We start from the raw sequence: 26654 nt of genomic DNA, 5'->3' as shown, positions 1-26654 counted from the left end.
GTAAACATATTATTTGTGAAAGAAATATGAATGATATGTTCGATGTTGATTTTAACCCAAAAATAAATAGCATTAATGTTGATAACAATAATAATAGCATACTAATAATATTAATTCTATAAGTAGCTCTCACTGATGGTATTTTTTTCTTTATTAATAATAAAATATTAATAAAGAACTACAATTAGCTTAAATTAGCTATCTTGCTTAATTAATTTTAGCTTATTAGATTTTGTGGTAATGTGTTATGAATACTTATTTACCATTATTCTAAAGTGTTAAAAACAAATCAAAAACAAGTAATGAAACAATGAGTGTTAATGATTTACAACACTAGATTATGTCCAAAACTATTCATGAAAACCTTTGTTTTATTGTATTATTTATTGTTTTGTTTATTTTATTCTATTTTGTATTATATTTATATATTTGTTTCTTTTTATTAAGATGCACAATTTGTTATTTAGGCACAGTCCCTCTTGGCATGAACGTGTTTTAAATCTTTTACTGTTTTTATGCATTTGAATAAAAAGTAGTAATTATATGACAGTATAACATTTGTTTTTATGGCGGCAGTTTTATCTCCGGCAGATCCAGATATTTCACGTAGTCTACTTGTGCGTGATCATGAAGTGGATTTAAAATGACAAAGGTTTTTGTAAACCAGCTGCATCTAATGTCGCATTGTGCTGCTTTTGACTACTGGGGTAAAGGCACACAAGTGACCGTCACAAGTAAGTTCTTAACTTTTTCCAACTCTTTTAGTAGCCTCTAGCCCATTTTAAATTTAAGAAAAATGTTATGCAGACAAACCTATTTGGATGTACAGTAATGGGAATATTGTTTATATTGTTGAGAACATCTGCAGCATTCAACAATTTGTTAATTGTATTTGTTTATAGCTTTGAAATCGCATTATTTTAATCTATGACTAATGTCATATTATGACTAATTTTTATAGTGAGTTTAATTTATCAAAATTTTGATTTAACCTAAACAACCGTAAAGCTTGCATAATATCCTATGCATAACCTAAAAAGTATTTGGCAGGATATAACAGTTAACATGGAAATGTAAGAATTTTCTGATGAGGGGAAAACATTTGTACTATATAGCATAACCTATAGATAAGATCAAGGCTTTGGTAATGTAACAGCAAAACATTTTTTGCTTTATTTGAGTTTTTTTCTAAATTACCTTGCGAGGTGCAGTAGTCTAAAAGGAAAATATAAGATCTTGTACAGCTGAAAGAAATAATGTAATGCTGTGAACTACTTCGACTACTGGGGTAGAGGGACGCAGGTGACCGTGACAAGTAAGTTAGTTTTGCTTCCATTTGAATTTGCTATTTCATATTAATGTCTGTAATTTTTTTAAAGTTATGCCTGTAGCATTATTGTGAGCTGTTGGTAATAGACATTTGAGTCTATTGAAATCACTTTGGCATAGCCTTATGTCTGGCATAGTCTACAGACTTCTGAAACTTAAAAATTTTTTTAATTAAATGCCTTTCCTTGGGTCATTTGTCATGAAGGCATGTTTTATGAGGTGATTAAATGGGCTGTTTATTATTTCCTTGTATTTTCTGAGTGTTTTGCTTCTATAAATTATTCAAACAATGTTTCAATTTTGTAATTTATTCCTTTTTATTTGTGCAAATGAGGTTTTAATTGCAACCTAAAAATGCTAGCTTATTATTTTATTTACTTTTTTGTTTGTTTATTTTAAGTCTAATTATAGCCTAATTATTACAGCATGTCGGGTAAATACAGCCTATAGGATAAAGATGATTTAGTTTTGTGATCAGTTAAACACGTTTATAATGTGTGTTCCAATGCTAAAAAGCTCTGATTGTCTTCTGAAATATTTATCTATTTATTTTCTCTGACTCTTGAGAATAGGTTCGGTAATTTTACTTTTATGTCAAAGAACAGGTTCAATTTACTTTAAGTTTTTTAAGATTTATTTGTGTATGTGTGTGAAAAAGTGAGACAAAAAAAACTGAATGAAGAGATATTGGTAACACTTTGCAGTACAGGCACATTAATATGCATTTTATAATGCTTAATTATGCACAGATAATTATGAGTTAATATATGTATTAAAGAAATGAAGAAATCCATAATTTATAAACCAGTACTGGATGAGCAACAAATTAACATTCTATATAATTCATACATGTAACCAAATTGTCATTACTTAAATAAGCCATAGGCCTACACTGTAAAATACGTTGTTGTTGTTGTTGCTTTTTGGACTTGCGAAAAAAAAGCATAACATTATATTTTTACAAAAAAATCCTACTTTTTATTTCTTGTATCTTATATTGTGTTTACAATCTTATTTTTTTTTTTTTACTTCAAAATGCAACGTTTAGTTCAATAAGCTTGAAGTTTCTTTTTTATTTATTGTGCTTAAAAAAACTAAGTAAATTCTTACAGACCTGATTAAAATCTATATTGCTTCGTAATCTATTGAACTAGGAATTTGCATGCTCACTTGGATTAAAATGTAATTTAATTTAATTTGAGTCACATAAGATGAAAGAAAACGTGTAACCACTTTGAACTTATTTGTGTATTTGACAGGATGTCAGTAGAGATAAACGAGTCAATTTAAATGTGAATTCCTAAGTTAACAAACATTTAACATTATTAATAGTTATGGTTAGGCTTTTACTAGCGTAAGTTCTGTGTGAAAGTAGTTTCAAAGCTTTTTTAAGAACCCTGCTCCACATTTTTTTCAGTATAATGTAAAAACATTTTTTTAACTAATGATGTAAAGTCATGCCAATTATAACAATGGTCAAAGTAAAAGTTTACCTTCCAGTTGTCTGCTTTAATTAATCTTTAGAAAATGTTTAATGTATTAAAATGTTAGGACTTTACTTGTTATGGCTTAACTTGTTGAGGACTGTTATCTAATTAATTATAGACTATAATTAGTTAGTTTTGTCTGTTCCTCAGCAAGTAAAATCATAACATAAAGATACCTTGGCAAATCATTAGCTAATGAATAATTAAAGCAGACAACTGGCAGTTGAAATGCAGGGTTTTGACCTGTTGTAATTAACACATGAATTTACATCATTGGTTAACATACTGTAATACTGTAATATTAAATACATTGCAAAGTTTAAATTTAAATCATATAGAATTTTCATTTGAAGCTTATTCAGTAATCAATAAATGTTTTAGCTTTTTATTAGTTATACATGATCTCATGATTATCAGTTAAATATTATTTAAATAATATTAGTGCACCCATATTGTAAAGTGTTACTGAGATTTCAAAAAATTTTAAGTGATTTACAGCTATTTATGAAATAGATTAGAGAGTCAAGCTCCTATTAGATTGAAAAGGAGGTTGGAGAAAGTATTTTATTCACCCTCAGCAGCCTTCAAGTACTGCTATGACAACACACATTCAACCATTAATCCATTCTCATCATACAACATTGCAAACAATAATAAATAAATACCTGTAAAAGACAGCACAATGTTATAATTTATATTATTAACTTTTATTTTTTCCAGGTGTATTGCTTATGATGAATTTATATAATATATTATTAATGTTATAAAATATCATTAATGTTTCTATGTGCAATCTATTATTCTGCATTTTTTGTTTTCTCCTTTAGATGAAGCAATAAAAGCACCAATTGTATTGAAAATGTCTCAGTGTAATTCTCCCACTGATTCCTTAATTCTTGGATGTCTTGCCTCTGAGTTTTCACCTGACAATTCAGTAACCTTCAGATGGAGTAGTAATGGAAATAAAATAGCAAATGTTATCCAGCATTCTACAGCAAACAAGCAGAAGTTAAGCTACATCACTATTACCAAAGAGCAACGAGACCAAAGTAAAATAACATGTACAGCAGATCATCCAACAAAAACAGTCAGTGAAACATTCAGAGAAATTCAAGGTAATGACAGACATTAACACGTTGAGCATAACATTATTGCACAAATATGCTGTTGAGGTATACAGTAAAAATGTTAATTTTGAAAAAAAAATGTTTTGTTAAATGTGTCTAAGTAAAAAAAAATAAAAAATAAATGATTCTTTATAGCTCCAACCCTGAGTTTGGTTCTTGTACCGACTGAGAAATATACATTTGCCATGTGTGTTATTGAGGATTTCTACCCCGAAACCATCACTGTACAGTGGAAAGAAAATGACACTGACACAAAGAACCCGACAAATCTGGAGTACAAACTGAACAAGGATGGTCTTTACACAGCTCTCAGTCTTCATAAATTAAACGAGATTGTGATTGCAAACACTAAGTATACCTGTAAGGTCTCACACAGAGGAAAAACATTTCTTAAAACACAGAACTTCAAAGGTAAATCATCTTCCGTTTTAAATACACACATGGATATGCTCATCTAAACTGTTTACAGTTCAAACATACACATAAATCCAGACTACACATTAAAATACATTTCTTTTTCCATCCCTTTTAGCTAAATTCACACTGATGCTGAAGCCACCAATGGTGAGAGAAATGTTCATCAATAACAGAATTGTCTTGCAAGCTGTTGTTTCTGGAGATTTGCAGAAAGCAGTGAAAGAAGCTTCAGTGTCATGCAAAATGGACAATGTGCCTATAAATAGTGTGAGCCAGGAAAAAGATTCAAATGACAAGTCACAAAATGAAAAAATAATGAAAGTTACTGTTGATACAGAGAAATGGTTTAATGGTGGAAAAGTCACCTGTACCACCCGGGACACGCTTAATAACAAAGACATCAAGCAGGAGATCCATATTAATAAAGGAGGTAAGCCAATGTAAATCTTCAATTCTACCTCCTTTTTGATTTGCTGTTTATTCACAGATTATGAAAAGACACAAAAAACATCACTTCACTATCACTGTTTGGAGCATTTTTACTCTCTTAAAGCTTAGACTGGCTTTATACACAATTATTATTCATTAATTTGAGAATCTTCTGATTGACTGTTGAATCTTTATCATTTTCTCCAATTCAGATAGACAGGAACCCAGTGTTAAAATTTACAAACCTGATGTTATCAACACAACGACTATCTCTCATGTGTGTGAAGTCTCCAACCCCAACCTTGGTGATGTCTATATTATGTGGAAAGTGAACAATGTGTTCACAGAGGGCAAATCCAGTGGTCTCATCCAACAACAGGGCTCCACATCTGTTGTCAGCATTCTCACAGTCTCAAAAGAAGAGTATGAGAACCCCAAAACCACCATCAACTGTGCTGTTGTACACGCCAACATGAATAATACAGCATCTCCATTACTAACATCAGCCAGCAAAAGTAAACAGACAGAATGTGATTACTAACTTTTGTCTGTTCTTGTGTGCATTTGCAAATGTTTTTACTTTGTGTTGCTCACCCGTTAGATTAAGTATTATTGATGTTTCTGTGTATTTGTCTGTCTGTGTCACAATACATGGGTCAAACTTCAAAGCCACACTTAAATTTATACATTTGCATGGAAATTTAATGTGAACAAATATGTAGTGAGTGTAATGTTATAGTGTAATAAAACAATAGTGTTCAAGAGCAAAAATTAATTCTGACCTGTGTAAATGTGATACTTTTCTTAAAACCACACTTGTATGTTTTGTCCTGTGTTTACTGCACATCTGTAGCCTTTATGTCTCCTGAAATAACATATATTTCATATTTTATTTAATTTCATATTTTATTTACTAAATATTTTAAATTTGGAACTAAATTTGATTTGAGTTTTTATGTTGTTTCCCAATAAATCTTTGTGTTTGCATGATTAAGTCCGGCACTTCTATGCTTTGCTTTTTGGTCTTGTTTTATTCTGTATTAAGAAAAACTAGGACACACTGCACAAAGGTAAAAGCACATCGTCATTTCCAAATGTGACTTTCAAAATCACCAGTAAATACTGACATTTACAATCAGTGCAGTGTGCAGATATTTTGTGAGGGTGATATATTAAAATGAATGTACATTACATTTGTTTTGGTAAGTCCATTATAAAGAAAAATACTATAGTTATATTGAGAATATTTTATAACATATTTGGTGTGATTTGATGAAAATTATTAAGATAAAACACAAATCTATATTCATTTGTCTCCTTCTGTATGTGTGTATTGTTTGTAACTTGGTGTGTAATGAATGTGTAAGTCACTGGTTAAATTGTTTATGTGGCACTAACAAGCATAATAATACTTTCTATAAACTGAAGATGACTGATAAACGCTGTAGTAAATACTTTGCACAATGTGCTTACTGTACACAGGATTTATTTTGTGTGTTTGTTTCAGAGGAGCCTCCTGAGCCAGAGACAGGTTTTGCTCTTCACTGCAATGAAGATGTTCTGGAGGAGGACGAGTTCAGAAGTCTCTGGTCCACAGCTACATCATTCATCTTCCTTTTCCTCTTCTCTCTGACCTACAGCGCTGTGCTCAGCCTCTTCAAGGTAAGATTGGTATGAATAAATCAAGAGTTTATACAAGGAGATGTCTTTTTTGCTTGATTGTGTTATTCATGCTGCAACTGATAATAAGGCTTCACTTTGGTTTGTGTATGTGATTTGTTTTATAATTATGTATTATTAAATGCTTTTTTTCCCTTTCAGATGAAGCAGTGACGATTTGTTGAAAGAGTTTGTGAAAACTTCAACACTTGTAATTTCTTTTGTAACTTTTTCAATCTTTTGAAATTGCAAAAGAAAAATATTTCTATAATCTCTCTTGCTCTGTAAGTGTCTTTTAAAAAAATGCATGTTTACTGTTTTAACTGATGTTGAAGCTTCATAATGCCGCCCCTCCCCGTGAATATATTAATTTATATGTATATATTGCTCACAGTCATTAATAAAGTCTTATTTTATCTCTCAAGTTTTCTAGTTTTAAATTCAAATGTTTTATTAGACTCTTCTTATAAGTGACATTATGTAACAGTTTTAGCAGAGAAAGGCAAGGCAAGGCAAGTTTATTTATATAGCACATTTCATACACAATGGCAATTCAAAGTGCTTTACATAAACAAGAATAAAAGAAACAAGTAAAATAAAAACAAATAATGAAAATGCGTAAAAACAAGACAAAACATAAAAACAGGTAAAATGTGATATAAAAGAATGAAGAAGAAGAGAAAAACATGACAGAAAACATGATAGAAAAAAAAGTTAGATTTTGGTTTAGTTTATTGAATTAAATGCAGGAGAGCAAACACATTTATTTCAGATAAACTTTTAGATAAAATACAGCTTATTAAAATAATTGGAAGTTTGTACACTAGGAGATAATGACACGACGCGCACAAGCACACACATACACACACACCTTTATTATTATGAAATAGTTATTACATCTATATTATATTTGTTACAACATTCCAATGACTAAGTTTTTATGTAATTTAGTGTATCAATACTTTTGTCAACGTGCAAAAATCAAGTATTTTTTAATTCTACATTTAAAGAAGAAAAAGTAGAGGAAATATTACTGTTATTAAATAAAACAAATAGGCCTATTAGCATTTTACTCAAACCCATGCACAATAAATACAGTAGATGAATGGAAACTGAACTTTAAAATGGTTTCTTTTTTTGGCTGCATGCCTACATATATAACCTTTTTTTCAGATGTTAAAAAAATTAATGTTCATGCTTTCTAGAAATTTGGAGTAGTTCTGCAGCATCTTCTGTTGTTGCATTTGAATATTTAGTCTCTAGGGAGCCACCATAGTCACCACTGCAGAATGTTCAGATGCGCATATACTGAACACAGAGCAGGTGCAAACTGCTCAAGGAAACGTTTTAAATAATAAAAGCTGCAGTGTACAAGCTGATAAAACGATAATATCATTTATAACAAACTTTTTAGGGACAGTTTGCTGGTGTAATATAAAACAACCTGTTCTTTTGTTAATAGTTTAAATGTATCGGCATCCTATATGTAATCTACATTTCTAATGCTTATAAATCAACACTTAAGATATTTTTACATTCACATTACATTTTGTGTTCCAAAATCATGTCCCTTAAGAATTTTAAATGTTGCAATACAACTTTTCTTTTTAAGGTCTACTAAGTAATAATGTCATGGTGCTTGCATGTGAAATGAAAGGGCTTTACTTTGACTACGATCTCTCAGAGGAATTTCAGAATGTCAAAATTAGATCTATTCGGAAGCATCTAGGTATTTGGGGCATCGGTTTCTTCCCTTTTTCTTACACCTGCAGAAGCGAAACTGCGTTTATGTTAATGACAGTTCTTAGAAGTGTTTAAATTTACCATTGTAGCCTGCAACGATGAAACAAATACAAATTTAGTCAAACCTATCACGTTTACACCCTCATAGAGGTCATCTATGCTTTCTTTCTCAAATAAAGTTAAATAAATGTATTTGTTGTATAACTTTTTAGACATGTATTAAAACTAGGCTCCGGTCTTTGAACCTATACCTTCTTTCATATCACAAAACAAAAACAATCTATTATGAACATAGTGCATGTCGACGGGAGAGCGAAGACACATTTATATTAAAACAGGTAATTTGGCATATTCTTAACGAAATACTTATCCGAACAAACATTGCCTCCGTGTTGCTTTAATAAACAACATTAAAATTAGACAATATTGCACATGAAATAGTCTAAATTATATTTAGGCAATAAATAAATAACAATGTTACTTTAAAAATTATTTCTTAAAAATGTGACTAAAATGATTTTGGGTGGTTTGGGTGAAGTTAAAATGTATTTGTTTTGTTTTATTATTAAATATTTAAACATTTATATCTTCTTCTTTTTTCTAATTTGGTGCTCTCCAGTGGAATATTTAACTGCTTAATTTTGCACAAATGCTCGTGCGCCATCTAGTGGTGACAATAGCATTAGACGAGTCAGAAAAAAAAAAATTAAGTTCTATAATGTGTGCATTTATTTATTTTTTTTAAATTGTCCAAGATTTGGTCAAATTAACTTTATAAATGTGCTGATTTGGAAAAACTTTATTGGAAACAATATTATGTAGAGTGAATTAAGGGTGATTGAGACATAAGGTTGAATGGGAGAGTATATCTATACAGAAATATTTTTTATTGCCTGATGATCATTTTATTTATTTATTTATTTATTTATTATTATTTATTCATTTATTGATAAAATAAATAAATCAATCAATAGAGTGCTAGCTGCGAGACTGCTAATTATTATTATTTTATTCAAGAATGACACATACAAAACAATTCCAGATGTATACAAAAAATTAAAAGCATAAAAAAGTTATAGAGGTACAAAAACTCAATAGATAAAACAAAATAAAATAACAAATAAAGAAAAATAGTATTATAAATAATGCTAGGTCTTGCTAACTCACAATCACTTAAATATGTCAACAATACACAGTTTTAACAGCTTTTGTTTACTCTTCTTAAATGGTATTATTATAAATATTTAGTTCTTTAAGTAGCACTAAAAATGATTGCTAAATTTACATCGATGGATATGAAACTTGGTAAGTACAATCAAAAGATTAATAACATAAGCGTTATTTTCCAACTACTTATAATAGTTAAAATAAATAAATAAATAAATAAATAAATAAATAAATAAATAAATAAATAAATAAATAAATAAATAAATAAATACATAAAGGGGGTGTTTCTGGGTATAATGAACAGAATGAAAAAAATGACATCGATGTCTTCAATAAATCTGGTTAAAAAAATGCTTAACATTACAGTTGCATGCCCTCATTGGTGTGACATCACCTCAGAGGCGGGGCAAGTGTCTAACAGGAAGTTGAACCAAAAGCACATAAGGTCAGGAAATGACAACAGCAGTAAGTTGTTATAACACATAGATATAAACATAAGCTAGAGCTGCCTTCTTTGAAATGAATGCGGGACCAGTGGTGTAAAGTAACTAATTACAAATACTCAAATTACTGTAATTAGTTACTTTTTTCAGGAATTGTAATTTACTGAGTAGTTTTAAAAATGTGTACTTTTACTCTCACTTGAGTACATTTTTAGTGCAGTATCTGTACTTTTACTCCACTACTTTCCTTCAAACTGCAGTCACTACTTTATTATTTCTTGTCTATGGGGATTAGAAGACTTAGTCCTGTAATTCCCATCCAATCAAATGACACATAGAAGGGACTGAAATGGTCTTAAACACCCAGCAAGCACAAGACATCAATATGACGTCAGATTGACATTGTACCCCAATGTCGTGGGGACGTTGCATTTTGTTTGGTATTTACTATGATCTTAAAGCTGCTTTGACACAATTTACATTGTAAAAGCGCTATACAAATAAAGGTGAATTAAATTGAAATGAAAATCGGGTTGACATCAGAACTCAATGTCAGACCAACGTCAATGTCCAACCAAAAACCAACCAAATATCAACGTCTAATGATGTCACAGCTTGAAGTTGTGTGAACGCTACCACTATGACGTCTATCAGATGTTGGATTTTGGTTGCCATACCTGATGAATAAATATCAGTATTTGACGTCAATATGATGTTGGTTTTAGATGTTGGCTCCACGTTGGATTTTGGTCACTTTCTTGTGACACAACTTTCATTTAACGTTGTTACTAGACATCAAAATAACATTATGCTTAGAAGCTGGCTATTGAATTTTGGTCACTTGATATTATAACCTAAATCTAACCTAATATTAACGTCTTATGACGTTGTGTGCCTGCTGAGCAATAACTACATGCACTACAGAATGTTACGTTTACACACATCCACAGCATACAGCGTAATGCTCACTACTCATGAGTACTTTTGAAAGGGCTACTTTTTACTCCTACTTTGAGTAATATTTACAACAGTTACTTTTACTCTACTTGCACTATTTTTTTAGTCAAGTAATGGTACTTTTACTTGAGTATGATTTTTCAGTACTCTTTTCACCACTGTGCGGGACCAAGGTGAAGTGGAGGACTGTGGCCATCCAAAGCCAGAGATATACACCTACACTGTTAGACCTTACCGGGCATTTTTACAGTAGAATACTGGCAACACTGTTGCCAGTTACTCACTGTAAAAGTTTGATTACAGTAAGTAACTGGCAACAGTGTTGCCATTTAATAACTGTAACTGAACCATTACAGTGAGTGGCTGGCAACAGTGTTGCCAGTTATTTACTGTAACTGAACCAATACAGTTAATTACTGTAATAGAGCAGTAGTGGTAACTAACTGGAAACTGTGCACAGTTAATTACTGTACTGTAGTGTTACAACTCACAGCATTATACTGCATACACATTAATAGCATGTCATAGTCTTACTAAAATTAATTAGTATTCTTACCTTTTATTAAAAATAGAAGGCATAAAAATTTAGACAAATGTATTTTATTGTTTTGGCAGCAAACAAATACAACAGAAAATGTATAACAAAATTAAGAAATCAGCAGATATAAATATCATCTTTCATATTACAGGTCTGCACAGTAAGGCTGCGGTCACACTATCATTTGAGCATGCAAAATTCTGTCATACGGCACTGCGAAAAGAAGTGGGATTAAGCAAAATAATTGGAGATTGAAAAAGCAAGTGACTGGTCCATAGTTTAAATTTTTATGATCTTTGATTGGTCTCAAGCAATCACATGATGTGATTTCGCAGGTCAGAGATCTCCAAGTTTGAACTTTCCAATGCTGCAAACAGTGAAATTTTTCGCATGAGCTATCATTCCAGGTCTGCAGCACTCACATGCGTTTGAATGGAAGTCTAAAGGGAGAAAAGTGCAGTGTGACCAGGACTTTAAGCTGTAACTCTAATTGAACACACCTGATCAAACTAATTAAGGCTTGTTAGAAATCTACAGGTAATGTTGAAGCAGGGTGTGAACTAAACTCTGCTGCGCTGCAGTTCTCCAGGAACTTGGAGTTTGACCCCCATGGTATATAGCATATTTTTAAAGCAACTGCCAACATTTATCACAATCACATATAAAATAAAAAAAATGTACGCATGCACACACACACACAGAAAGTGCTGCAGTAAAATGTGTTTCTCTCTCCTCAATGCTGACCATGCAAAAAAAACAAACAGCAAAAAACAAAAAATAATTATTTTATTTTTTAAAGTTTCGAATAATTAAAAAATAAGCATATGAAAAGAACACACACATACTCTCTCTCTCTCTCTCTCTCTCTCTCTCTCTCTTTCTCTCTCTCTCTCTCTCTCTCTATCTATATATATATATATATATATATATATATATATATATATATATATATATATATATATATATATATATATATATATATATATAGAAACATGTTTGTCAAACACAGGCAGATACTGTCAATTCTCAATAAAAAGTTTAAAATAATTATAAAAGACAAAAACAAAGTCGCCAACACCGAAAATCTAAAGGATCCAATCTTTTATTGTTATAATTATTATCTACTTTAAAATCTCATGACCACAAACTTTTCTATGGTTTCTAATATAAATTCATAGGTGGAAACACAGCTCTGAAAAATAATTAGCAACAAACTCACAACCTTGATTCCCTGTGATGATTTCTGTGCACATGTTACCTTACTGAGATGATGGAATTTATTGGTTTTTATGTGCATAAACTTTTAGCATCTGTACAGTATTGCAATATGCAATATCCAATAAATAAATATACTTAAAAGCGAGGAGAGGCTAACTAGCTAACAATGTAGCTTTCAAGTACACAGTTCAAGATAACAACGATATAACTTAAAACACAGCCTTATTTTAGAAACCCTCAAAAGCATTTTAACACATTTTACTTACTCATTGTAGATTCTTATTTAAAGCCTAAAACATCAGACTCTACATCTGAATTGATAGACAGAGAATAGAGCACACTCAGCAGTAAACAAATCAAACACCTGACTCAGCATTTTCTGAAAACTTTTTCTAATACCTTTGTGTTTAGAATAAGACAGCCTGTGGGAGTGTGGTGAGGCCTAAATCATTGTCTTCTGCCTTTAAAATGCACGTCTCTATAAACAGCACCATAGAGCTTCAGAGTAAATGGGACAGTAATGGTTGAACAGTAATTTGCCATTTATTGTCACAGTACATAAAGTAAATTACTGTAATTTATCCTTTGCATTACACAATTTTATACAAACTCTACTCCTTTTACAGTAAAATACTGTTTCATTTCATTACAGCAAAACACTGACTAGTTTGCAGTTATTTACTGCATAATCTACAGGGTAAGAGTGCAGTTAAGCTTTAACCCTAATTAAGCACACCTGATCAAACTAAATCTAAAGGTAGTGTGTTGAAGCAGGGCTGGAACTAAATTATGCTAGGCTGCAGCCCTCTAGTAGTTTGACACCCCTGGAGCATAGCATATTTTCAAATCAACTGCTACATTTATCACAATTATGCACATATTGTTTAATAAAAACAATTAAAATATGCAAACTTCATCCATAGGAAAAAAAAATTATAATAAATAATCTGATCCTCATGTAGTTCCAAAAAACATAAAAATTACATGATTTATACATTTATTTAGGTAAGCCTTTATACTATACTGTTAATCCCACTTTTACTTATTTTAATTGAAGTTTTCCAAACAAATTTATTGAGTCTCTGCAAACATGTATGTACGTGCTGTTTAAGATATATTTTTTTAAATAACGCATTTTTACTAGTCATTTAGCAAAATACTAATATTCAGTTGAAAGTGCAATTGAAAAGCTGAACTATAGGTTAAATTAGGCAAATTAGACTAATTATAGAAACGTAAACAAAGTTATAAGAATTATTATGACAATTTCTTTGCTCTGTGTGAATATTTTTGCCTTTAAATGCATTTCATCCATATCTTATGCTTAGCTTTTAATGATTTCTGTGGTATTGGTTGACTCCTGATACTCAATGTTAAAACATAAAAGAAACCAAAGAAAACACATGGCTGCAGTGAAATTCAGCTTATCATCAATGCAATGTCCCACTCTCCCCTCAATACTGACCATTCACATATCAAAACTGAACAGTAAATATATATAAATATATAAAATTATATAATAAATATAAATAGCAACATAAAGCATCAGAGTAGATGGGGCAGTAAGGGTTGATCAGTAATTTACCATTTATTATGACAGTAAATATCTGTAATGGGTACATAGAGTAAATTACTGTGATTTATTCTTTGCACTACAGAATTTCATACAAATCCTGCTTCTTTTACAGTAAAATACTGTTTCCTTTCATTACAGCTAAACACTGGCTATTTTACAGTTATTTACTGCATAATCTACAGTAAGGGTTAACAGTGTACTATATATATCTATGATCGGGAGCGCTCCTGGTGGTGTGCATGGAATAGTATGTAACAGGAATAGCTCCCTGTTTAATTTGATCTAATCCGAGTCCTGAAACACCCAGCCCCTGTCCTGCTTTCATTTCTCATTCTGACAGAGTGAACGATTCGTTTGTGACATTGTGACATGTGCGAATGCCATTGCTTGCTTATTTTATTCAACAAAGCTACCGTAAGCCTAGAATTTAGTGTGAGTTGGTGAATGTAGTGACTGTATTATCATCAAGAACATTACTTGTTATAAGTACAAAATTTATAACATACAAAAAAACATAAAAAACGAAATCTTACTCATGAAATGTTCTGCCTGCCTGCATGTTTGTTTTCTTTGTTTGCTTGTTATTACACACGTACACAGCGCAGAAGTCCAGCATCTTCACATTGGCACACTGTCTTGACAAGTGCAGTTAAATGACTTTATGTAATGGAGGCCAGCTAGTAAGTGCTGTGCAGGTAAACCTCACTCCTCTGACCTCTAAAGGTGCTCTAGCCACAGACGCTAGCGCCCATTGTCTTTAGCCTCCCTCTTAGAGCAACCGGCTCTCCTCGAAGTGGCCTGGGTGGTGAAATGTTTCATTTAACTTAATTTCTGTGTGGATGAGCAGCCAAACCGTGCAGCAAAAGCTGCAATTTAGAAAATACTCGTGTGTATGGGCAGCGGGGCCTAGGCTGTGACTGAAGTTTTTTTTTTTTTCAGTGATTCTGCTTGTAAACAGCAGGAGTTCATTGTTCATCATTAATGTTCAATCAGCACTTTACCTCTGCTTCAGTGTTATTTTAATTCTCTTTGTGGGAGTGGGACCAGTGAGAGAAGTTAATTTTACTCCAAGGATTTTGCCGTGTATCAAAAAAAGTCTATTTTAAAGCAAAGATATCAGTTAAAGGGTTCCCAGATAGCAAAATACACTCGGGCCAGTTCCGGCTAGATTCTCTCCTGCCAGATACTTACCACTCGGCCCAACTCCGTCTGCCGGACTCTGGCTGGATGCTTGTGGACTCACTGCCCGATTCCGGCCCGAATTAATCGGGCCAAATGCGGCAGCCATAAGCGAGCCGACACTGCTGCATCTGACACTGCAAACAGCATACATATCCTATGATGAAAATAATCAAACAAAGGACAAAATAAATAAATGATAAACATTTATTGACTGCAAGAAACAAATAATACTAAAATTGAATAAATTATTTTGTAGAGCACAAGAACATCAATATAAAAACAATAAAACTACACAATTAAGACACACAGGAAGATTTAAAGAAAACTAAAACTGCACAGTGCACACATACACAAGTTTTTAAAACAACGCTGTTTTCCCAATAGACTTGAATAAAAAATTGTACAAGACACATCTTAAAACAGCTAATTTTTTATAGAAACATGAATATAGAAACCAATTTAAGATACTGTATAGCAAGAAACATCTTACAAATACCTGATAATATATAAAATATACAAGTCAAAGTTGTAGAAAGAACTGTTGAATTCTAAAGAAACATCTTAAAACATTCTTTTTAAATAAAACATTAAAATAATAATAATAAATAAATAAATAAGTATAAAGACCTAAACTTATTTTTTTTTAATAAACTTGACCAGAATACATTGCACAAAAAGCAAGACATGAGTGAGATTATATATATATATATATATATATATATATATATATATATATATATATATATATATATATATATATATATATATATATATTGGCTAATTCCAGCGTTGCAGTAAAAATTCAAAACATAAATTCGCAGAGAAAGTATACGTTAACATTATGTTGAATCATCTGTTTATATTTTCCAAAACAACTAACCACGGAGTTATGGGATCAAAAAAATTCAATCTGTGAACAATTTTATACTTTAAATGAGGAAAATAAACAAGCGTTATGGATATGACAAAAAAAAGTCTGCGAGTTTACAGTATACAACATATTTCGTAGAAATTCTGTGAATTAAACTGCACAACCCAAAATAATGCTCAACAAAAGGATAAGAGTTGGCTCTTTATAGAACTGATTGATTTTATTTTATTTTGACATTTCTGCATTTTTGAGGGAAAAGCTTTGTTATGGATGTGACACTTTTTCGTTATGGATGTGACGGATGTGAAATTGCCTTTTGTTTGACTTTGGTAAATCAAATATAATAGTTTGAAAACATTGACAGAGACATTTTTAAGTATTTTTAAAGTACTGTAAAGCACTTGCCTGCGCAAAAAATGTAGAAACGGTTTTGCTATTTTGGTGAAAACATTTTTCTTTTCATGGCAAGGTTGACATTTTCATGGAATTGCTCATATATATATATATATATATATATATATATATATATATATATATATATATATATATATATAAATAACAGCAAACGCAGGTTGAAGAGACCCAAACGCGTAAGTGAAATGTTTAAACTGCAGAGAAGTAAAGACACAAATCAAAACGACCTCTGACGGTCTTTAATGAACTCTGAATTCTTCAAAATGAACTACAAAACCATTTTTTTTACTGAATGAAACGTAACAGTTTTTGATTGTCACTATTGTAAACAATACACTTGCAATAAACTCTGTGTAACTGAATGTCCATCTATACAATAAAGTCCTTGTATTTTTGTGATCCGATGGTATATGTATCCCACATAGCAAAATTTCTTTGGCCCAGCTCTGGCCCACACAATTAGGTTTTGCTTGGCCCACATGCCGCAGTGAATTACGGTACATGACTGGACCAAATCTGGCTTCCAGAAAAGGGCCAAACACGGACCATATCTGGGCCAAGTCTCAGCCAAGTTAATAACTCATAACTGGGCCTGAACTGGCCCAGATAGGTTGGTGTGTCACGATTGCAATGAAATTGATAAACCCATGGAGTGATGCGCTTTAGGCACACTCTGGGCACGCTTTTTCTCAAAGTGACCTGATTGGTAGAATTTTTTTTCTTTACTCAAAAATGATTTTAGTGTATTTTAAATGTGGGTCAAGACTGGCCAAACTCACATGGCCCACTTATCAAATTTTTTTAATTTGGGCCAAATACTACGTTTTTCATCTGGCCCAAATCTTGTGTGCCGCCTTAAAGACGGTGCCACCTCTGCCAAACCCGTGCCATGTTTGGCCACATGCTGTATGCCAGTGCCGGATGAATGCCTGCTGTGCCAGCTTTTTGCCAAATCTGGGCCAGAATTCTTTGCTACTAGGGTACTGTTCATTTTATCAGGCATTTTATAAACTGGATGAATGTAACATTCACATTATACTGTTACAAATGCTTCTTTTTTTAACTCACACATTTAATTTACATATATGAAGATTTTGACAAAACATGAACATTAATATAACAGCACAAACATGAAATTCAATGCTAATAGTTCTTTAAACTAGTCTGCCTTTTTCTTTCACATTGTTTCACATGGGCGCCACCATTTTGGCTCCAACTCAGCCATACTGTTGTCGCCATTTTGGCTCAACACTGCTACTTTTACCATCCATTCCTCTTATGACAATTTCTTACTATAATTACAATCGTTTACACTTTAAACTCTTTAAACACACACACAAACTCATTTTGTGTACATACTTGCTTATACTGCAATGTTTTTTTGCACATTAGTTAACAGATTACACAAGTTAATTACTAGTTCACTAAAATCACACAAAACAACCATTTAATCACACAAGACTGCATAAATCTGCATTCACGCGTGTAACGAACCCATCCTAACTCATTTAACTTCATTTTAAGAGTTTATACAAACTATATTTCTCTTACCTGCAGAGAAGTAAAGACACATACAGTATCAATACGAGCCCTGTTGGTCTTTAAAGGGCCATAAAACCCCCTCGTTTCAGCAGGGTGTTTTCACACCTCTGACCCGAGCTGCTCTGTTCAATGTCTTTTGTGCATGAAGCGCCCTCTACAGGATATTCAAAAAATAACTTTGGGATTACCCCAGCAATACATTATAGTTAATGTATTCAAAATAAATCCATTTAATTAGCAAAATTTTTGTAGGGGGGTCCTTTTTTATCATTTATATATATGCACTATTTTTCGATTATGAAAGCAAGGCTGCACAGTGGTCAGCAGCACTGTCGACGCACAGCTAGAAGGTTGCTGCTTTGAATCCCGGCTGGGCCCCCCACAATTTAAAGACTTGCGCTATAGGAGAATTGGTTAAACTAAATTGACCATAGTTTATGGTGTGTGTGCGTGTGTGTGTTTATGAGCGTGTGTGTGTATGTTTATGAGAGTGTGCGTGTGTGTGTGTGTATGCGAGAGTGACAGCCTAATATGCTGCTGTAGGAAGGGCGTCCATAACTGCATATAACATGCTGGAATAGTTGGTGGTTGATTCCGCTGTGGCGACCCCTGATGAATAAGGGACTAAGCTAAAGGAAAAATAATGAATTAATGATCAGGCTATTTATTAGTTAGTAATTTTTAGTCTTCACACTAAACCTATAACTAAACATCTTAATCATTGAATAGATATAAAGTATTGAAAAAGACCGTTGCCAAGGATATATCTCAACCCAATGCTAAAAAGCCCAATACTCTGAAGCACCAGTAGGCGGAGATAAAAGGCAGGATGGCCAGGGTCACCCTCTTCCTAACAGTCTACCTTGCATATTTGATGCCACTTTTAATTTATATTCATAGTGTCTGATTACAAGCTATGTAGGACATTTTGAAATGTTCTCAGCAACTGCTGGGCTATTTATTTATTTATTTATTTTTTGTGAACAGGTAAAATAGAGTTTATCTTCAAACATGTAAAAAATAAATAAATAAATAAATAAATAAAAAAAATATTTATATATATATATATATATATATATATATATATATATATATATATATATATATATATATATATATATATATATATATATATATATATATATATATATATATATGGTCCCAATGTTATAGGTCTAGAGAAATACTTTTTTTTCTGATAATATAATAATGTAGACTTATTAGACTACTCTCGAAGCTTTCTGTAATAACAAACTAAATTATTAGGCCCAATTAAATATTAAAGATTTAGCTAACATTGGCTAAAAGTATTGTCTAGGCCTACATAGCCTATATTTCTGTATTTATTTTTCCGTTGCTATTTTTAATGCATCATAACTAAAGGTCTATTTTTGTACTGTTTGGCTCACTTAATTTCTTCAATGGTTGAAACACTTTCTCTTATGCTGCAGCAATGCAAAAGCTAGGACAGTTTTTGTCTGGCTTCACACCACTGTGATAACAACTACCACAATGATTTGCACCTTTACATAAACATAATTCTCGGAACAGGAAAGAAAAGGAGCACGTAAAATTAATAATAATAAAATAATGTTTCACGAAACAGAATATAATTGTTTAATGAAAAAAAAAAGTGTTGTTATCTTTTTTTGTGTTGTGAATATTATTTTTTCCCACATTATTAACTTTTGTGCAATGCAAAGTCCAGGAAAAACAACTTTTTTAAAGAATGATCAATTAAAAAAAAACAACAACAACCAAACATTGAGTCAATATTTTAAAAAGTCATTTAAAATAATTTACAAACCGCAATGCCTGGGTTTGTCCAAATTTGACCTGAATTTGGTCAAACCAACATATTTAGTTAATTAGTTTTAATTTAATTAAATCTTATCAATCTTATTTTTATTTTATTTTTATTGATTTTTTTGAGTGCATTTCATGAGCAAATCCCAAGCATTCTTCTTTTTACATTAGTTTTGGAAGGTTTAAAAGGCATCACTTTTCATCAAATATCTTTGACTGTATCAGCACTCTGATTTCTTTTTTAGGTTATTAGCCAAATGTTAGTCTAGACAGACTTGAAAACAGATGACTATACTGTATAGGTTGTTTTGGCCAGTGAAACAGGTCTAACCTGACCTATTTGTTATGGTTCGGATCATTGTGCAGTATAACAGCCACAGTGAAAATAGCTATGACAAAAACCTTGACCCTACATCTAAATTGGTTTAATGGCTTAGTTGTAAAGATCCATAGCATACAGGCTAGGATAAACTTCAAGTTGAAATAAATATGTGGTATAAATTAAAAACTTGCACTGTTCAAATAGGCTATGGCATCAGCAGAAAGGATGCTGTGTCTGACACGGCATGAGTATTTGAAGTGACAGGAACCACTGTGCATGGAGTGGCCACAGTGAAATGGTTCATTTCAAAAACCACTTAAGGCTTAAAAACAGTCCAACTATTATGTTTGCATTTTTAATATATAAAAAAAATAGATATCGCACTTTTCTTTTGAAGTAATCATACTCTTTCAGGCATATTATTAAAAATCTGATAAAATTTTACGATCATTTTAATTTTATTTAGTTTAATCGGCTCCTCCTGGATTAAACCCATATACAGTATACTGTATATGGAAAATGAATAAATTAAGATTACAGTGTAAAAAATAATATAACCAAGTTAATTTGTTAGGACAAAATATTAAATATAATTAATAAATGGGAAAATCATGAGAAATATAATATAATTGTTGACATTTTTTAGTTTGTAAATTTAATATTTCTTTAATAATAATTTGAATTAAAATGTATTATTGTTCTATTCCTAAAGATCTTGGGTGAACAAACTCTTATTTAATGAATTTAATTGTTTAATAAAAATGTTTTGTTTAAATGACCAAAACATGGTTATATTCACTGAGAAATTGCTTTTAAAAAATCACTTTTAAAACAGGATGTACTTATTAATTCCAAGCTCTGTGCTGTTTATGTATTTTTTTCTCTGATCATTCTTCTATCTCTCTAATCTATTTTTCCTCTATATATAAATCTGTAATGGCCAAATATGCAATTAAACAGTATTTTTTATTCTAGCAGTTAATTGTTAATAATAATCAAGAACAAGCGACGGAGTGGCGCAGTAGGTAATGCTGTCTCCTCACAGCAAAAAGCTTGCTGGTTCTAGTCTCGGCTAGGTCAGTTGGCGTTTCTGTGTGGAGTTTGCATGTTCCCCCAGTTTTCACGTGGGTTTCCTCCGGGTGCTTCGGTTTCTCCCACAGTCTAAAGACATGCACTATAGGTGAATTTGTCCACACTGTCCATTGTGTATGAGTGTGAATGACTGTGTATGGGTGTTTCCCAGAGATGGGTTGCAGCTGGAAGGGCATCCGCTGCGTAAAACATGTGCTGGATAAGTTGGTGGTTCATTCCGCTGTGGCCACCCCGGATTATTAAAGGGACTAAGCCGAAAAGAAAATGAATAAATGAATGAATAATCAAGAACCAATATAGAATGACTTTTTTAAATATTTCTAGTAGCATTGAAAACAAAACTAGCAGATAAATCACTAGATTAATCGTAGTCTGGAGCAGGCTGCGAAGAATAAATCTTAATTAGGCTTAATTTAGCTTGCTTTTATGCAACTGAATCAAGGCTAATTCAGGATAGTTTGCAAGTCCCAGCTGAATATTGTATTTTTGTTGTGTGCATTACCCCTCAGTTTTCTAGCGAGAGGTTTGTTTTTGTTATGGACTGTCTCTCCGTGTATAGCGGGGGCACAGTATTTTAGTCCACTACAAAAACATCACCAGAAAACTCAGACAGTCTTAAACAGACTATTGGTATTATTATAAATTTGTTCAGTAAAAATTACAAAAATAACATGTTAATTGTTTATTTAAAAAGAAAAAACTATTTTTTTTTCAATATGTGATTACATGGCCTTGTAGTCTATGCTATACATTAGCCCTATTAGCAGTTTATAAGAATAGACATAAATTAATTAAATGTATTCAACATTTTCTCACCCCTTAAGTCTCTTTCTTCTGCTGAACAGTATCTGATCTCCATAGCAGTAACACATTGTCTCAAGTAAAATAAGTAAATAGGAAAGAGAAACAAAAAACGTCAGTTTTATTAACAAGAGGAATATGAGTAAATGACGAAAATTTATTTTTGGGTGTACTAAAATTAGTTATATTCTAATATATAAAAAGGGCAGATTTGAATATGATTTTATAGAGTGTTTTATAGAGATGTACAATTATCTGCCACACATCTCAATTTACAGCAAATCATGACAATTATAGTATGCGGTTTATATTATTGTCACGATCTACCAGAGATCGCTGGTAAACACACATGTTCACATGAACAACAAATCTGCCGGTTTATGGACTACGGATCCAGTCATGTAACACACACACACACTCACCTGCTCCAAGTCACCATTGAGTAGACACTCACAGCTGAAGCTGCTTTTGGACTGATCACTGCACTATATATACATAACTCACAGTTATTGCTGAGTCTTGTTATTTGTTCTAGTGACATTACAACGTGTTTCCTTTGTCTTGCTTTACTGTGTTTTTGATTCTTGCCTTGTTTATCTGTGTAATCCTGTTTGCTGCCTGCCTCTGACTATCTGCCTGCCTATTGACTACGATTCTGGATTGCCTGTAAACATCTGTTTGCCCCTGTGTTGATTATTGCTGGCCTGACCTCGCTAATAAACCTGCAGGGATCCGCACCTCTGTTGTCAGTGTCACTTCCCCGGGTTACAATTGTAAGCATTATTGGCATCATTGCTACCAAAATAACATTTTCACTTCCATACAATGTTTAGTTAAAAACAACAAGACAGGTAAAAAACTGAGAGCTGGTGTATATATTTTATTTTCTTTTTATGGCATCAGAGATATAATTGAACTAAAACTTTAATGGCTAACTCGCTGTTTACATAACACCTTTGAACATCTTAAACAGCGAATAGGTTCTTCTAACCAGTATGCAGGTGTTTGTAGTGATGTAACATTCCTCCTGCACATTTATACTGTAAGTGTACGGACCAAAAAAAAGGTTGTGATACATTTTATAGAACTTTGTTAAATGAACTCATCTGATTTGCATAATCTGATATGAAACAGTATTGCACTTAGTTCTGAAGTGGCAGTGATTCCACTGTGGCGACCCCTGATCAATAAGGGATTAAGCTGAAGAAAAATGAGTGAATGAATGAGTTTGAAGTAAAAAAAAACATTTTATGTGCAGATTTTATTATTTTTATTTATTTAACTCAATTTGCCACAATTAACAAATTTAATGAAAAGACCTGCTGTTTAAATTTTTTTAAAATTTTGGTGGAAACAAAATGTTCTACAGTACATATAGGTCACATTACGTATACGGAAATATTGTTTCTCTTTAAATATGCAGTTTTGAAAAGTTATTTATCTAAACATAGGCTAATTAAAACATAAGTAAAATTAACAATTTTAATTTTGTACAATTCTCTCAAAGCTTTTAGCAATATTCATTTAAATTAATTACATATTTATAGCAAAAGTTGGCTGGAAGCATTGTTAGTAGCATATTTCTATTTTTTATTTTTATTTATTTTTGCTGATAATAATAATGCTACAGAATTAAATGTGTATGTTTCTTTATGTGTTGTGTTTATTTTTATTATTGTTTTGTTATCACTTTTATAATTATTTCTCCAGTGGTTAGAACACTTTCTCTTATGCTACAGCTGGAACAGTTTTTGACTAGCTTTAAGTCACTGTGATAACTACGACCACAGTGATCTACACCAGTACATAAACATAATTCTAAATAATAAGACCTAAAATTGCTAAATTTCAAAATAGTACTAAAATTATTAAACAGAGGAACCTTTTAAGTTTCCCAATGAACCTCTGAAATGTTTTTTAAAAGTGTTGATTTATTATTAGCGTAAATAATTAAATTCTCAATATAAAGAACCTTTTGTGCGATGTAAAGGAACTGTCAATGCCAACAAAACTTTTGATGATCCATCTAAATGAGCGAACCAATCATTCGATTTTATGAAAAAAAATTATTTAAAAATAGTTAAAACTGCAACGATTTGGTTTGTCCAAATTTCACCCGAATTTGTGTCTAAACACAATAAATATTTATTGTGGTCAAGAAAAAATACATTCACACAAATTAAAAATATTGTTTAATATAGAGACACTAGGTTTTTTTACATCAGTAAAAAATAGATTTTTTTAAATCAAACTATAAACTTGCATTGAACCAATTAAAAAGAATTACTTTAATTTATTACAGATAAATTTATAAATCACCCTCAAATAAACCGTGAGCCCTAATCTAAAACTGTTTAATAGTTTAATTTGTTAAGATTGTAAAAATATTTTAGATTTATATTTTTGAATGAACCCTTAGATCAAAGAATAATTTTGCTTTGGACCAACTTAAAAAAAAACTGTATTTTGCTACATTAAAATTGATAAACTTCCCTCAAACTATAGTTGTGACTTAGTTGAAGCTGAAACGTGTAATTTAATATTATTCAAAACATTTATTCTGAAATAATAAAAAATACTTGTATTCTACCTATAACCAAAAATGTAAAAGTTTTGAACTAAACTATACTAAATAAATGAAACATTAGCCTATGGTATTGCTAGTTATGTTTTATTCAATAATGAAGTAAATCTGCTGGTGCTTCCAGTATGGCTATATATGTCATGAAAGATGGTAATTAAATTCACATGAGAAATACATAAAAACTGAACAGCACATCATATGACATGGAGTCTGCTGGTTTGAAGTAAAAACATTTTTTTATAGCTTTGGTATAAAATCCCATAAGTTTTAATGCTTTTTGAGACATTAGAGATATAATCAAACTGAAACTACAATGGCTAACTGTGACCGTTTACAGGGCCGGAGTGTACATATGAGGCTAACTAGGCGGCCGTCTAGAGAGAGAGCGAGAGAGTTTTCTTTTCTTTTTTGACATTCACCGACAAGTGCCAAAACATTAGCTTTAAATCTTAAATTAGCTAAATCTAAATACATTTTCCTTTAATAAATTGTACCATTTTCCACTTACAATCCCCTGTCCTGTCGCCTCTACCCCCACCCCCAACCATTTAGAGTGGCATATATGTAAAATACTTGAATGAAGATGCAAAAATGTCAAAACGAATAAAACTATCTGGTCATGAAAATAAAATTAATCTCCTCTGAAACTGCAGACAGCGTAGACAGCAGAAGCAGCATCAATGACCATGCTAATGTAATGACCGAAAGAGTGTGGATGTTCGCAAAGTACCTGAGGCCGACAGTTACTCTTAGGGACAGACTGAATAAGTTATATCACTGTCAGAAGGTGAGGAAATATCCCAAGATCCCGTCAAACGGCCAGCAGTAATAAATCCTGGACTTGAGGACAGTTTAATACAGAAAGAGCCACAACAAATGAATTTTTTCTGAGAAAACAGGACATTTTCAGAAGCTCATTTCTCTAGTACAATAACTAACGGGGAGAAATTGGACAGACTATGGCTTATTTATTTAATTAGCAAGGACTCTTTGTTTTTTGTGAACTTTTTAGTGAGAGCGAGAGAATGTCTGGTCTGGGTAAAGACAACATCAAAGACTGGAAAAATCTCTCTAGCATACTGAACTCACACAAAAAGTCAAGTGAACATGTAGAATTATTCCATAAATGGAAAGAGCTGGACACTCAGAAAGTACTATGTCACAAGACAGGCTCAATGGACTAGTAACAATTGCGATTGAGTACGAACTTGAACAACATTAAAATTGAAGAAGCAATCAAAATGTTTGTGTGTGCGTGTATGTGCTAATCAAGCAATGCTGAAATATGGTTATTTCACTTCCAGGAGTGGTTGGTTATATTATGAATTATTAAACAGAATTAGTATTTTCAGGCTGTTGTATAGGCACAAATTTTTAGTACAAATTTTTTGTAACAATAAAAGAAAAATTGTTGGGAAATAAAAAGGAAATAAAAGAATGCTTGTTTATATTTGCACACACACATATAACACCCAAGAATCAAAAGAATCTATCTGATCTGTTCTAAGACATTGCATAAACAGTCAGGGCATGATCGTGGTTTGCCTAGAGTGGCAGTTGAGCTTGCTCCGGCCCTGACTGTTTATGAAACATCTTAGAACAGATCGGATACATTCTTTTAACCAGTATGCAGGTGTTTCCTGCTGAAGCTGTCAGAATGATGTAACATTCCTCCAGTGGTGGAAAGAGTACTGAAAAAGCTAACTTAAGTAAAAGTATACCTTTACTAGCCTAAAAATGTAGTGTGAGTAGAGTAAAAGTATCTGTTGTAAATATTACTTAATGTAGGAGTAAAAAGTAGCCCTTTTAAAAGTACTCATGAGTAGTGAGTATTACGCTGTTAAAAGTTGATGCATTTACATGTAATTTGTGGATGTGTGTTTATAAACGTAACATTGTAGTGCATTTAGTTATTGCCCAGAGGGCACACAATGTCATAAGACGTTAATA

General features: G+C 31.8%; 1 protein-coding gene and 1 gene segment (V, D, J or C); both read left to right on the top strand.

The window, feature by feature from the left end:
* LOC141375059 (uncharacterized) overlaps positions 1-26654 on the top strand; it is an 86872-nt gene that overhangs the window by 41716 nt on the left and 18502 nt on the right. The gene's annotated exons all lie outside the window — the stretch shown is intronic.
* On the top strand, positions 692-6872 carry LOC101886979 (immunoglobulin heavy constant gamma 2-like). The segment is given in 7 exon segments: positions 692-1315; positions 3644-3931; positions 4079-4354; positions 4476-4790; positions 5002-5304; positions 6297-6451; positions 6611-6872. Coding segments are annotated over 6 exon segments (1317 nt in total).

The sequence above is a fragment of the Danio rerio genome, chromosome 3 (assembly GCF_052040795.2).
Source record: "Danio rerio strain M-AB ecotype USA chromosome 3, GRCz13ab, whole genome shotgun sequence".
NCBI lineage: Eukaryota > Metazoa > Chordata > Actinopteri > Cypriniformes > Danionidae > Danio > Danio rerio.
Note: the sequence above shows the minus strand (reverse complement) of the source record. Positions and strands in the feature narration are given on the sequence as shown.